We start from the raw sequence: 14,270 nt of genomic DNA on the forward strand, positions 1-14,270 counted from the left end.
CATCCAGCTCGTGTGCAATTCTTCCCCAATTGCATGTGGTCTCAAGGTCTTAGAAGATAAAATATATAGAGTGGGAAGACTTGGTGGGGTCTTCACCTATGCAGTGGTGGGGAAGCCATTACACATAGTGGGTGAAGACTTTCAGTACAGGGCCCTTGGGTCACCCACACTCCTATCAGTAACCCTTCACCCATGTTCTGTAAGAAAGCTCAGGAAACTCACTGGCTTCCCAAGTCAAAGATTGGTTTGTTGTTGGGACCTTTGGAGGACAGAGATATTACTGTCCCCCCCCACCCCCATTTCAAGGCAAAAGTCCTCACCACAGGTGGCACGTTAATAATCTCCCTGTGTCTTTTGCCATTAAGAAGGAGTGAGAACCCCTGGGACTGTGGTGGTGCACGCCTTTAATCCCAGCACTTGGGAGGCAGAAGCAGGTGGATCTCTGAGTTTGAGGCTGCCATGGTCTACAGAGTGAGTTCCAGGAGAGCCAGAGTGTACAGAAAAACACATCTCTTGAAAGCAAACAAACAAAAACAGAAAAAGAAGAAAGAAAACCACTAAGTAGAAGAAAATGATGTCAAAAGGTTTGTAAAAATGCAAATATGTTTAGTAAAAAGGAACTTTTGTATAAAGATTAAGAAGGCTGGGTGTTTAACAGGTACATGAGGTATGTGAAAGACAGGACATGGTGTGATAACATCTTTCTTAGAGGCACCATGACCAAGGCATCTCTTTTTTGTTTTTTTGAGACTTGGTTTCTCTGTGTAGCCCTGGCTGTCCTGGAACTCACTCTGTAGACCAGGCTGGCCTCGAACTCAGAAATCTGCCTGCCTCTGCCTCCCAAGTGCTGGGATTAAAGGCATGCGCCACCACTGCCTGGCCAAAGCAATTCTTATAAAGGAAAACACACAATTGGGGCTGGCTTACAGGTTCAAAGGTTTAGCCCAGTATCAGCATGGGAGGAAGAATGGCAGCCTGCAGGCTGTTAGAGAAAGAGCTAAGACTTCTACATCTTGATTCAAAGGCAGCCAGAAGGCTCTTTCACACTGGGTGGAGCCTAAGCATAGGAGACCCCAAAGTTCACTCACACAGTGACACTTTCTCTAGCACAAGCACAGATGCACACACGCACACATGAATGCATATACCCACCCACACCACATACATACGCCCAAAATAGTCTAAAACACTGATTGATATGTTCACCCAGGTTTCCTGTGGCAATCCTCCCCCTAAATCTTTTGGTTATATATGGCTATAAAACAGAAATGTTTGACATTATTGGCCTCATGTTGGAATCACTGGCATATACTAGTCACCACAACCTCCTGGAGGTCTCTTCAGGTCTCCTCTACACAAGAAAACTGGCCATGGCAGAGGACCCAGCCCACTCCCACTCTGTGACATGGTGATTTAAGGAAAGGTTCAGCATTTTATTTCTTGGTACTTCCAGGAGCTCATTTAAGAATAGCACAAACAACAAGCAACGGTAGCAAGACACTGCTCTACAGATCTCGCTGGTCTCAGTGTGGCCTTGCAGAGTTGGGTCTGAGAGTAGAGTGAAGCCAGGTTCCTCAGAAGGAAGGCTCTGAATGTGGAGAAGGGCCTTTAGGGCTCGTCGTCAGATCCAGATGTCGGAACTACAGTCACCCCCTGGGTAACGAAGCTCGTGGGCTAGTGCTGGCCCAAGGGGCTCCTTCCCGAAGTCCACCAGAAAGTTGGGGTTCAACTTCAGCCCTCCCTTTACTGTGTCTACATCAATCTGCAGCATCATAGAGCCTTCCCTGGAAGAGAAGAAGAGGGTCAGCTAGGGGTCTTATATGGCCAACCCCACACTCCTAGATTTTGTGAGAATAATTGTGTCTCAGGGGATGGGACAGGGTCCATGGGCCATCTGTATGGTGGGGTACAAATGGAGTTCCTGAGGAGTCTTTGCAAGGTCAAATGATGCTTCTAGGAAAGGACAGTTGGAGAGGTGATCCCCACACTGCTTCTCACCTAACGAGATCAGGGTAAAACTGCTTGTCCCAGGCACTGTACAGTGACGTAGTGACGTAAAGACGCTTCCCATCTAAGCTGAGCTGGATCATCTGAGGGCCTCCAGGAACTCGTTTTCCCTTGAAGAAACAAGAGGTCAGACTCCAAGTAACACCCAAATTGCCTAAGCAACTGGTGCCTAGATGACATACCAGCTGTATCCCAAAGCATCATCCAGATATTCCTTGAGCCTGATCCTGAGTGACCAGGGAGAAGTTCTCACCTTAACCACTAGGGGCTCCGGCTGACATGTTAACTCTTGGTCCTCTAGCACTTGTACAGAGCCTCCTTTAACAATGCTGCCCCCAAGGAAGATCTGGGTGTAGGGTACAGAGGAAAAGGGGGACAATGGTTAGAGATATAGTGATAATCTTCATTATCAACTTCACTGAGTTTTAGAATCACCAAGTGCCCTCCCCCCCCTCCCCCCCCCACACACACTGGACTGTCTGTGGGGCATTTTAGAGAGGTTTAATTAAGAAGGACGATCCACCCTGAACATGAGTGGCACCATCCCATGGACCGGGATTCTAGACTGAACAAAAAGGAGAAGACAAGTGAGTACCAGCATTGAACTCTGCCTCCTGCATACGTAACGTGACAGCTGCCTTACACTCTATCAACACACCTTCTGACTATGATGGACTATACCCCTTCTCAAACCGTGATAGAATAAACCTTTCCTTCCTTTGTTTTGGTGGAATATTTAATCACAGTAACAAAAGTAACTCATATGGGTATGGACATTATAAAAGAGTTGTTTGCCTCCTTAGAATCTCTTCCTGTGTGTGTGTGTGTGTGTGTGTGTGTGTATGTGTGTGTTTTGAGAGAGTTACATCTCACCATGTAGCTCTAGCTGGCCTGAAATTCACTATGTAGTCCAGGGTGGCCTTGAACTAGCAGAGATCTACCTGTCTGTCTAGGGCTGGCCTTATAGGTGTGCTCCTTCATACCCGGATAGAATCTCTTTCTCTTTAGATATGCTCCCTGTGTTCAGCCATGGCCCTCCAGTCCTGGGCCTGAGCCTTTTGCCCACATTTCTGCTTTTCCTGCTCCTCCCTTATTCCCTAGCAGCTCCCCACCCCTGATCCCATGCCTAACTCTGTTTTGCTAGCGCCTCTACCTGCCCAGCGAGGCGGGGCTTCTGTGGGTTAGAGATGTCATACTGTCGAATGTCTCCATGCAGCCAGTTGCTGAAGTAGAGGAAGCGGTCATCCAGGGACAGCAGGATGTCAGTGATCAAACCTAAGCAGTGGGTTGAGGGGCTGTAAGGAGTGTGTCTTTCTTTCCAGGCCAGGAACCAACCTGCTGACTCGCCCTCTCCAGCAGGCACTCACCAGGCATTTCTGGCAACATCCAGCCCTTCACTTTCTTGGAGGGCACCTGAATCACCTTCTCCACTGACCAGGTGCCTCCCTGCATTGGGGAATGGAGAGAACGTGCTTATCAGAACTGGGGACAGGGAGGGCCTTCTGCTTAGGGTCTCCTTCCCTACAAGCCCTAAAGCAAGGAGCTTGACTGCTTCTCCATAAGAACACCAATCAGTGTGGCTAATGCACATGCTCACTGAAGGGCTCTGGCAGGTCAGAGCATAGCAAACATGGCACTGACAGGTTCTGCCTTTTACCCTTCTTCTTGCTAAAAAGTATTCAATTACACCCCAAAAGCTAGTCACCAAGGTCTATTCCGTTATTGGACACTTTCTCCTCTTGAGGCTGACCACAAAGGTCCAGCTGTCAAAGTACTTAAGTCCAGACATCAGAGGCCCCCTTGGTCACCTAGTTAACATGCCCAATTAAAATTAACAAGCTCATCCTAACAAGGGTTTCTCTTGTGCCTTTATGAACTGCCATTTGCCTGTGGGCCACACCTGTCTCCTCTCTATCCAGAGACAGTCCTTTGTCCTTCCAGGGCAGATATCCCTGCCCTTTCCCTTGTTCCTTTCCCCCTTCTCCCTCATCTTTCCTCCTTCCCTCTCCCTCATCCTTCCTCCCTCCTCTTTTCCATCCCTTCCTTCCTCCTTTTTTTTTTTTTTAAATCAGGGTTTTTCTGTGTAGCCTTAGCTGTCCTGGCACTGGTTCTGTAGACCAGGCTGGCCTTGAACTCAGAGATCTCCCTGCCTCTGCCTCTAGAGTGCTGGAACTAAAAGGTGTGCTCCACCAAGTCCTCTATCTTCTGTCTTTGTCTCTTTGTCCCTGCTCTTTGTCCCTCTGGGGCAAGTAAATCTCTTTAGTGCTGAGAACTTGGTCTTGGTATGTTTTGAGTCAATTCAGTTCCTTTCACTCACTCAGTAGATTTTTTTTTTCTTTTTGAAACAGTCTCATGTAGCCCAAGCTGACCTCAGATGCTTTGTAGCTGAGGCTGGCCTTGAACTCCTGGTCTTCCTGCCTCTGCTTTCCAAGGGCTGGGATCACAGGTGTACAGCCTTAGGTTTTGAACGAATTTATCAATATGGCCAGTTAGGTTACAAGTGCCCCTACCAAAAGTCATGCTGAAATTTAATTACCATTGTGAGGAACTAAGAAGAGGGACCTTAATTGTGTTTTTTTATTTTTTATTTTTTGAACTTGCAATTCTCCTGCCTCCACCTCCCAAGTACTAAGATTACATTTTAACTGGGTAGGTGGGACTTTTTTGTTTTGTTTATTGTTTGTTTTTAACTTAATTTTTTATTTTTATTATTATTATTTTTTTAAATCGTTATGGCATCTGCTTCTTTTTTTTTTTTTAAAGATTTATTTATTTTTTATATATGAGTACACTGTAGCTGTGTTCAGACACACCAGAAGAGGGCATCAGATCTCATTACAGATGGTTGTGAGCCACCATGTGGTTGCTGGGATTTGAACTCAGAACCTCTGGAAGTGCAGTCAGTGCTCTTAACCACTGAGCCATCTCTCCAGCCCCTTTATTTTGTTTTATATACAAGAGTATTTTGCCTACATGCATGTCTGTGCACCACATGTGTTCTTGGTGCCTGCAGAGGCCAGAGGAGAACTCAGATTGCCTGGAACTGGAGTTACAGGCAGTTGTCAGCCACATGTGGATGCTGGGAATTGAAGCCAGGTCCTCCGGAAGAATGGCAGATGCTAACTGCTGAGCCATCCCTCCAACGTGTTTGTTTCATGAGGCATGGTTTCACTATGTGGGCTTGGGTGGTCTGGAACTTGCTACATAGACCAGGCTGGCCCCCACGAAGATTCACCTGCCTCTGCTCTCCCACGTGCTGGGATTAAATGTCGTCACCTAGTTGAGATCTTTAAGTAATTAAGTCAGAGCTCATGGATGGTGGATTAACCCATGAGAATGTTTATGATTATCTCGAAAACGAATCAATCAGTAAAGCCACTTTGTTACTTTTTATGGCTCCATTACCCAGTCAAGTTCCTAGAGGCAGAGTTCCCACCAAGAGCTTTTACCAGAGGCTAGTCCTCAACCTTCGATGGCCTAGCCTCAGACCTATAAGTTACACAAACATCTATTCCTTGTCCTGCTTATGACACTCAGTTGCTGAGTTATAGCAACAGAAGACAGACTTAGGCAAGGTAGAAATTAGCCTGGCACAGATAGCAAGCAGTGTTGCTTCCTAGGGAAGCCTTGGCTGGTGAGGCCAAGAAACATGGACACTATGCCGGGCAGTGGTGGCGCATTCCTTTAATCCCAGCACTTGGAATGCAGAGGCAGGTGGATTTCTGAGTTCGAGGCCAGCCTGGTCTACACAGTGAGTTCTAGGACAGCTAGGGCTACACAGAGAAACCCTGTCTCAAAAACAAAAACAAAAACAAACACAAACAAACAAAAGAAACATGGACACTAAAGCCCAGCAGGAGGTCCTCATGAGACTCTCGTAGCTGTGTTGGGGTGGGGTGGAAGGCTAGGGTCAAAGTTACCTCATTCTTGTAGAAGCGCTGGATGTTGGAGCTGAGGGCACAGCCTACAAAGCCCTGGGTGGCAGCTGGGTCGTGCAGGAAGCGGATCTCCAGGGGGATCAGCCCGTCTTTCATTTGCAGGGTCTGGATAATCTCATGACGCTTCCAGTCCCACACATGTATGCGGCTTCCGTACAGCCCTGAGCAGGAAGGGGATAGGGACCAGAGGCTGGGCTCAGGTCAGGATGGGAGGGGATGGGTGGAGGCAGGGTGCCAACTAGGATGGTGAGATGGAAATGACCACAGAGGACCACCCTTGAGCAGGTCTGGTCTGAGCATTCTAAGCAAGGCAAGTCCAGAACTGGTGTAGGGTAGAGAGCTGAAAGCAGGGGCTGTGGACCAAGGCTCCTGCCTGCCCTCAGAGTGAGTCTCACCAGCTTCCACGTGAGCGGGGTTGAAACCATCTTTGAAGACATTGGGAGCTGCCCATTCAGTGCTGACCATGACATTGTGTCGAGGCTGGTACCAGAAGTCATAGCCCATCGGAGCTGCACCCCCAGGCTTCTCCCACGTCCCTTTCACCTCGAAGGTCTCCCCATCCAGAAGCACAAAACCACCTGATCATGGAAGAAAGGGGCTTATGAAGAGGTGGTGGGCCATCCCTCTTTCCCACCGGGCTGACCAGATCCTTAAGGTCAGGTGCCGGGACATCTGTTTCAGGGATGTCAGGTGTGAGGCAGGGGCCTTACTCTGTACCCTCCCTCTTAGCAACTTCATCCTTCTCTTAGATCACTTGAGAAAATGTTCTCCCTCTGAACAGAGAGTTCTGGGTCTCAACCCAGTAAGTATCACTTGCCCAGCCAATCACGGCCACTGTGAGTTCTCAGTCTAACTAAGCTTTGTTGGTCTGGTAAGAATCCCAAGCAGCTACAGGCAGAGCTCCAGTCCCTCCCAGCCAGCTATCCCTTGTGCACTCAGTTTTTCTTCCCTTCCTCTGTCCCTCTCTCCTTCCCTCCTCCCCTCCCTCTCTCTTCTCTCTCCTTTCCCTCTTTATCCTCTCCTTCTTTCTTGACCCTCCCGTATCTCCCTCCCCCTTCTTCTCTTTCCTCTTCCTCTTTCTTTAGACAAGGTCTTTCCATGTAGTTGTCCTAGAACTCACTATGTAGACCAGGTTGGCCATGAACTCACGAGTTCCTCCTGCCTCTGCCTCCAAAATGCTGAGACTAAATGTGTGCATAACTGTGCTCAGCTATATTAAAAATTAAAAGAAACAAAACCCCCACAACAACAACAAAGACAAACAAACAAAAGCCACAAACACACACACACATACACACACATACACAAACAACAAAACAAGACAACCCATAGGCCAAGGGCTATGATAGTCGTTCATGAATTCTCAAAGGCCAGAATTACATTAGTATGTACTTCCTAGGTTCACGAGTGTGCACACATCCTTATGGCAGACTCCTGACCATACCTGTTAGCAAACTCAGAGTCACAGCTTGTGTGTGTGTGTGTGTGTGTGTGTGTGTGTGTGTGTGTGTGATTGTACTGGTGGTTGAAGCTGGGACTTCAATAATGTAAGCACGTGCTCTATCACTGGGTTATAATTCCAGCCTTCTTTTATTTGTACTTTGAGACAAAGTCTTGCTAAGTTTCCCAGGCAGGCCTTGAATGTGTGACCTTTCTGCCATGGCCTAGAAAATAGCTGGACTTATACCCTGCACGACCAGGCCCAGCTGAGCCTCATTACCGTAGTAATAATCAAAACAACTGACGTTGCTTGCTGACATGTTAGATGCTGGATGGGACTCAGCCACCCAGTTCTCCCTGGTTCCTCACTCCATTGCTCCCCACACAGGGATGCTTTCCACACTTCCTAGCTGCTAAAGTTTTACAAGTCCACAGCGCCAACAGGTACCTTTGGCATTACCCTGGGGATCCCCCAAGGCGCTGATCATCACCTCTCCGCTGGCCAGGCAGTGGCTGGTGTGCAGATTGCCCAGGTTGCACTTGCCATGGATTTCACTGGGCTCAATGACCTGGAGAAGGTGAGGAATAGGGTCTGAACTTTACAGAGCCAGGAGTCTCCACTGCCTGCTCTCATTCTCCCTGCTTTATCTGTGGACCCTGCTGCCTTTTTTCTCCCTGAGGGAAGGAAGACAACACAGATTCAATCTGGTAACTCAGAGACCAGCAAGAGAGAGGCAGAGAAGCCACCAGTAAGTCCTCAGTCAGAGAGCACTGACCTTCCCTCATCCCTCTTGAAGGCACTCCCAGGCCCCCGGGGCCTCTTCCAGGCCTGTGTCAGCTCTGCACCCTCAGCAGCCAGCTGGGAGCATCTGGTGCAGAGGATGGGTATCCAATGGCATGTTGAGAGGAAGCCCTGAGCCAGCTGGGTAGGGAAAGATGGCTCTGATATCCTGCTCAAAGAAGAAACCTCTTCTGGTATCCTAGCCCATGCCTGATGATAGCATGATGGCACCAGCTCAGCCTAGGTAATGTCTGAAATGTACCTTTCTCCCTGCTGCTGAGCCAGACCTTGTGTACAATCTGGAGGCAGCTAGTCTATGGTGTGTTGGGCTAGCAGGTTCAATAGGGTCACAAGGACAGAGGGCATGCCTTGTGCAACTTCGGGGCGCGAGGCTCAGAGCCTACATCCACCACGTAGATGCGGGAGGAGATGAGACTGGGCAGCATCAGTTTGTTGCGTGACTTCGTGCTGTCCCCAAAGCAGCTGCTGCAAGTGTTCCATCCTGAGTGATGCAGCTCGTCCTTCAGGTGGGGCATGGGAAGCCTGTGGATGACCTAGGATGGAGAGGGACAGGAAGTGCTGCTTACCCAGGTCACACCTCTATAGAATCATTTTTAGTTTGGCTTGGGCAGGGTTTCAGTTCAGCACCTGTGTAATGAATAGCTTCCATTGCCATGAGTACAAAGAAGAGTGGAGGTAGGGAACCAGGGCTGGGGTGGGAACCTCACGGGCACCAGAGACCATGCTTCACCTCACCTGGCTATACTGGGGAGACTTGGGGTCAACATCCACAGTGGCCAAATAATCTGGGGCTTCGGTGCCTGTGTTTCGGTAAATGCAGGGCAAGTAGACAATCTCCTCTCGGGGTCCTGAGAAGTAGAAAACAGGTTGTGGTAATGCACCTGGCAGAGGCAGCTCAGGGAGGACCAGAGGACTAAGGCTACATCTGCAGTCCCCCAACCCCACCATGGGCTCTGCAGAGAGATGTCGGCCCTCAGAGGTGCAATTACCTTTCATGGCCTCCAGAGGTGTCTGGTAACCTGGACCACACTTTGTGCATTTTGTAGCTGTAGAAACAATGGAAACATGTTGGCTGGGACCTGCTTTGGAGTGTGAATTCTCCCTTTCTGCAGCCTGTGACACATCTGGCAGGCAAGGCAGACTCACTGCTGCCCCAGGTCCCTACTCCAGCCCCTTCACTTTGGCCCAGCCCTGACCCCTGCTCATCCCCCATCTCTGATGAGGGCGAGGTGGGAGAGTGGAGCCACAGGACCTGGAAGTGGACTGACACTCTATCAGGGCTTGGAGGAGGTAGGACAGAGATTGTTCTCAGTGTTCATGACGTTGACTTCGATTCCTGCCGCAGCCTACCTGACTGGTCATAGGAACTTGGGCAAATTATCTAGCTCAGTTTCCAGTTCCTATTTGAAGAGGAGACAATGAGAGTACCACAGGGGGATGGACATGCAGCCGTAGGAAGGCAGAAGCAAGAGGAGCATGAGTTCAAGACTAGCCTGGCTACAGAGCAAAAACTCATTCAAGGCTCATGCCTTTAATGCATTTAATCCCAGCAAGCAGAGGCTGCAAGTTCAAGGCCAGTCTGGTCTACATAATTTTGGGACAGTCAGGGTTACATAGAAAGACCCTGTCTCAAAACACAAAACAAAACAAAAACAAAACTGAGTCAGGGAGGCTCAGAAGTTCAGTCCCCAGCACTCAAAACCACAGAGTTCAGCTCTGGGGAGGTCAGTTGCCTCTGACCTCTGAGGGCAACGTCAGTCACTCAGTGGTGCATACACACACACACACACACACACACACACACACACACACACACAAAGGAAAACTAAACTAAATCTTAAAAACAAGCAAACACTGCGGGAAGCAGCTCGGTGGTAGAGCACTTGCCTAGCATTGAAAGGCTTTCGGTTCAACATGATAAACAAAATCCTAGAGGGGCCTTTGCAAGACGCAAACCAGGTAGGCAGCCTTCTGGGGTCTTTTCTGAGGAGGAGCCCTAGGAAATGGAACTGGCTGCATCTTCCACCAGATTCATCCAAGGCAGGGCCTGGGGACTTCCTCCATCCAGTTAGGGTCCTGAGCCAGGCTGCTGGTTACACCCAGGATTACACAACCAATCTAAAGCCAGGGAGTGAGTGTGTTTGGTTAAGACTGATACCAGCTGTGTGTCCTTAGACTACTTTGCTACACAGCCTTAGGGAGAGGCCCTTCCGGACCCTACAGTCTGACAAGACAGTTGCCAAGATTCCAGCTTTTTTAGTGTGGGCCCGACTGTGGAGGAGTTGAACAGGGGTTCATGTTGGTTGAAAGAAATCCTGAAGCGGAGCTCATAGGACTGGGCTCTGCCTCCTGGCCTGGCCCAGGTCCACAGGCAGGCTGGAGAGGGGTTAGAGACATGGTTCAGGTTACGAGCAATGGCTGCTGTTACAAAGAACTCAGATTTGATTCACAGCATCCACATGGTGGCTGAGAACTGTAACTTCAGTTCCAGGAGATCCAACACCCTCTCTGGCCTCCTCACGAATAAAGGCACATATGTGGTGCACATATATGCAAGCAAAATATACAGACAAAACCAAGTAAAAATATAGGAAAGTAATAAGAAAGCCATGAAGTCCGGAGCAGCCACTTCTGCTGCCTGGGAGATCCACATCTTAGGTGTAGGAAGTAGAGAAGCTACAAAAGCATTGGAGAGTCAGGGAACCTGGCTTTACCTGGAACTCACCATGTAGCTCAGGTTGGCCTCCAACTCATCAAGATCCTTCTGCCTCAGCCTCCTTAGCACGGAGGTGACAGGTATGAGCCGCCACACACTGACTTAAAGGAGTGAAACGCATGATGCCTAGCACCCATGAGGCAGAGGCCAGAGGATCTCTGTCAGCCTGACCTACACAGTGAGTTCCAGACCAGCCAGGGCTACATAGTGAGACCCTGTCCCAAAAACCAACCAACCAAACATGAACAAATAACCTAACAACAACAACAACAACAACAACAACAACAACAACAAAGGCTGTTCTAGGGCTGAAGAGACGGCTCAGGGATTAAGAGCACTTGCAGAGGACCCTGTTCATTTCTCAACACACATGGAACTCAGGACTGTCTGACACCTTCTTCTAGCCCCAGTCAGCACTAGACACACATGTGCTACACATGTACATACAGACAAATGTTCACAAAATAAAAACATCTTTAAGAAGAGAAATGGAGGCGGTTTGTCCCACCACCCCTGTGGCACCATCTTTCTCTATGTGACATTCCCCAGTCTTAAGCATTTTAAGCAAGGTCTATGACATTTTGAGTTTGGGGAACCCAGGCAAAGTTCAAGTGGGTTTCCTGTGCCAGGCTGGCTACTGGTCTTTCTACTAGCCCAGGGAGAGCCAGCTCCACCGGAAGCAGGACCTCAGCATTCCTTCCTAAACCCAGATTCTCAGCCAGGAGCTCACAGGCAAAAGGATAAGGGAGCTGTGAGACTTGGGAGGGGCACAGAACCAGGTCCTCAGTGGGCTGGTGTGACTGCCCCCGACTTCCCTCGCTGACTGGTGACGTGAAGCAGCTTGAGAGGGCCAGGCTGTGATGGGAGTTCTTCTGTAACAGCCCCCTCCCAATCTGCTGACCCAGTGCTAAAACCAGAATTGTCCATTTACTAGGATGACAACCTGCCCCTGCCCCTGCCCCTGCCCCTGCCCCTGCCCCTGCCCCTGCCCCTGCCCCTGCCCCTGCCGAGGCTGGGTGGGATTCACAGACCACCATTTCTGGCAGTCCCTTTCTGTTCCTTAAAACTGAGGCTAGGCTGAAAAACAGTGTGCACAAAGCCTTCACTTGAGCTGCTTTGCGCATGCCTGCAGAGTAGGGACAAGAGTCCAACTCTGTCTTCACTGCCCTCCCCACAGATTCCAGTCATTTCCTGGAGGGAGGAGGACCCACCAAATTATGGGTGGCCTATGCATTGTTTGGGACCCCTTTCCTTACCCATACTGCTGGCCGACACTCGAGTCCTGCAGGATTTGCCAGGAATGGGCAGAGGCTCAGCAGAGACCAGTGCTGGTAGTGAAGGCAGGCTGCGCAGGCAAGGGGCAAAGGGAGGGAATTTATGCAACCAATTGGGGGAGAGGTGGAGCAAGGGGAGGGACCTGGCTGCCTTCCAGGGTAAACTATACAGGGCAGCTGGCCAGGACAAAATCAAGTGGCCTAGCTGTTCAAATTACAGTGTGTGTGTGTGTGTGTGCACGTACACACACATACGTGTATATACATATACAAATACATCTGTGCCATTAGTGAGTACCTAGGTATGTATAAAGTTTGTGAGCCTGTGTAGCATTCTCCTGTGGATTCCTGTGCATGTGCTTTTATGTTTGTGAATGCACGAGTGTGAATTTGTATGTGCTGCTGTCTGGATGTGTACATGCTTGTATGTGTCCATATAAGTAGGAACTGTGTGTGTGTGAGGAGGGTTTGTATTTATGCATTCATGTGTTCCTGTGCCTTCAAATGCTCATCTATGTGTTTGACCATGTCTGTGGACATTTCGGGGTACCCAGGACTGTGGATCTGTTCCTACTTCTGCATCAAATGCCAGCTTTCTCTGAAGACTGTCCTCTTCTTCTAGACATTCATACTCCAAAGACAGTTCTGATCACCCAGCCCCCTCCCCCACTCCTTCCCACAGCAGCTGCCCAACAGAGCCAAGGCTGAGGACTGAGCCTAGGTTCCACTTTTCCCAGAGCTCCTCATGAGCCTTGAGCTTTGAAGTGGGAGAAGGCCTAGTGCCTGTTATTACTGCCGATCACCCTCATAAACCTCAGGAGGTGAGAGTGAACTATCTCCCCCTTGCTGGCTGCAGAGTCTGCTGCCCCGAGGGGCTGGATGCAGGGTCAGAGAGGAGGCCAACAGATGCTACTGTCCCCAGCTGGATGGTGACAGAAAATGTGCAGGGGCACTGCCTCTAGCTTGAATAGTAAGTGTCTGTTCTGGCTATTAAGCCTGCGGCTGTAACATGCAAGAGTAAACCACTGCTTGCTGAAGAATTCTTTCTCTTTTTTCAATAATTTATTTTTTTATTCACTTTTATATCCAGATTGCAGCTCCCTCCCCCTCCTCCCCACCCAGTCCTGCCCTTACAAATCCCCCCCCCCGTTACTCCCTCCCCTTCTCTGAGGAGAAGGGGAAGCCCCCCTTGGGTACCACCCCACCCTGTTACATCAAGTTCCAACAGGATTAGACATATCCTCTCCCACTAAGGCCCATTAACAGGGCTCCTCAAGCTAGGCTGAGGCCTGATCTTGTTAACCCCATGTAGGGCTGCCCTTCTTCAAGGAAAGTCTGTGTTTGAAGGGCTCAGCAAGAGGACAATGCAACCCTCTTTACCATGGAGCAAGGGTGCCACTGTCCTCAGCAGGAGCTGCTTGCCCCAGAAAGCTCCTGTCCACACACTTCAGGGAATCCAACTGTCTGTAGACACTACTTTCATCTTAGATAAAAGCTCTGAGGTGAGGCTTTCATCGAAGAGGGAAATGGGTAACATGGGCTCAAGATCACCACTAGAAGTAGCTCTAGGGACAGTTAGGAGTGAGAGAAGGCAGGCCTCTGTTGGCAGGGCATTAACTCACCATGTGTAGGTATCAGATGTAAATGCACTTCATGGAAGGGAAGAAAGGAAGGGGTGGGGGTGGGGTGCAAACAGGGCTTAGTGTACTGGTCACCTGTCCCTCAGAATCCTGTTGGAAAGCTCATTTCCCCATCATAAAGTTCCTCTAGCTAGGTGTGGTGGCACACACCTGTAATCTCAACATGGAGTCAGAGGCCAGCCTGGTCTACATAGTAAATGCCAAGCTAGACCTTCTGTGGCTTCAAGACATAAGCTTCCAACCTGGAATTACAAAAGCTCATTTAAAATGATTTAAGTGGGGGCTGGATATATGTATATATATCTCAGTGTTTAAGAGCATTTGCTGCTCTAGCAGAAGACATAGATAGGTCCAGTTCCCAGTACCCAACAATGGGTGGCTCACAAGCAATGCAACTTCCAGGACATCTAATGCCCTCTTCTGGCCTCTATAGGCACATGGTGCACATCCATA

At 49.4% G+C, this 14,270-nt stretch overlaps 1 protein-coding gene across 1 annotated transcript; it reads right to left on the reverse strand.

Annotated features, from left to right (window-relative positions):
* Positions 1-1,412: 1,412 nt before the first annotated feature.
* On the reverse strand, positions 1,413-12,263 carry Selenbp1 (selenium binding protein 1). The gene is made up of 12 exons (XM_028789773.1): positions 12,160-12,263; positions 9,177-9,233; positions 8,923-9,035; positions 8,535-8,720; positions 7,834-7,954; positions 6,341-6,523; positions 5,928-6,106; positions 3,375-3,453; positions 3,161-3,282; positions 2,261-2,353; positions 1,999-2,117; positions 1,413-1,784 (listed from the first exon to the last, which is right to left on the reverse strand). Exons 1-12 carry the CDS (start codon positions 12,161-12,163, stop codon positions 1,622-1,624), a joined length of 1,419 nt encoding a protein of 472 aa, XP_028645606.1. The 5' UTR covers positions 12,164-12,263; the 3' UTR covers positions 1,413-1,621.
* Between the last annotated feature and the right edge of the window lie 2,007 nt (positions 12,264-14,270).

This window comes from Grammomys surdaster, unplaced genomic scaffold, assembly GCF_004785775.1.
Source record: "Grammomys surdaster isolate TR1022 unplaced genomic scaffold, NIH_TR_1.0 125849, whole genome shotgun sequence".
NCBI classification, from domain to species: Eukaryota; Metazoa; Chordata; class Mammalia; order Rodentia; family Muridae; genus Grammomys; species Grammomys surdaster.

Coding starts and splice junctions, on each gene's coding strand:
- Selenbp1 (XM_028789773.1), bottom strand. Junction 9,036..9,176: donor ACCTCTGGAGGCCATGAAAG/GTAATTGCACCT, acceptor TCTACTTCTCAG/GACCCCGAGAGGAGATTGTC. Junction 1,785..1,998: donor TTTTACCCTGATCTCGTTAG/GTGAGAAGCAGT, acceptor CTTCTCTTCCAG/GGAAGGCTCTATGATGCTGC.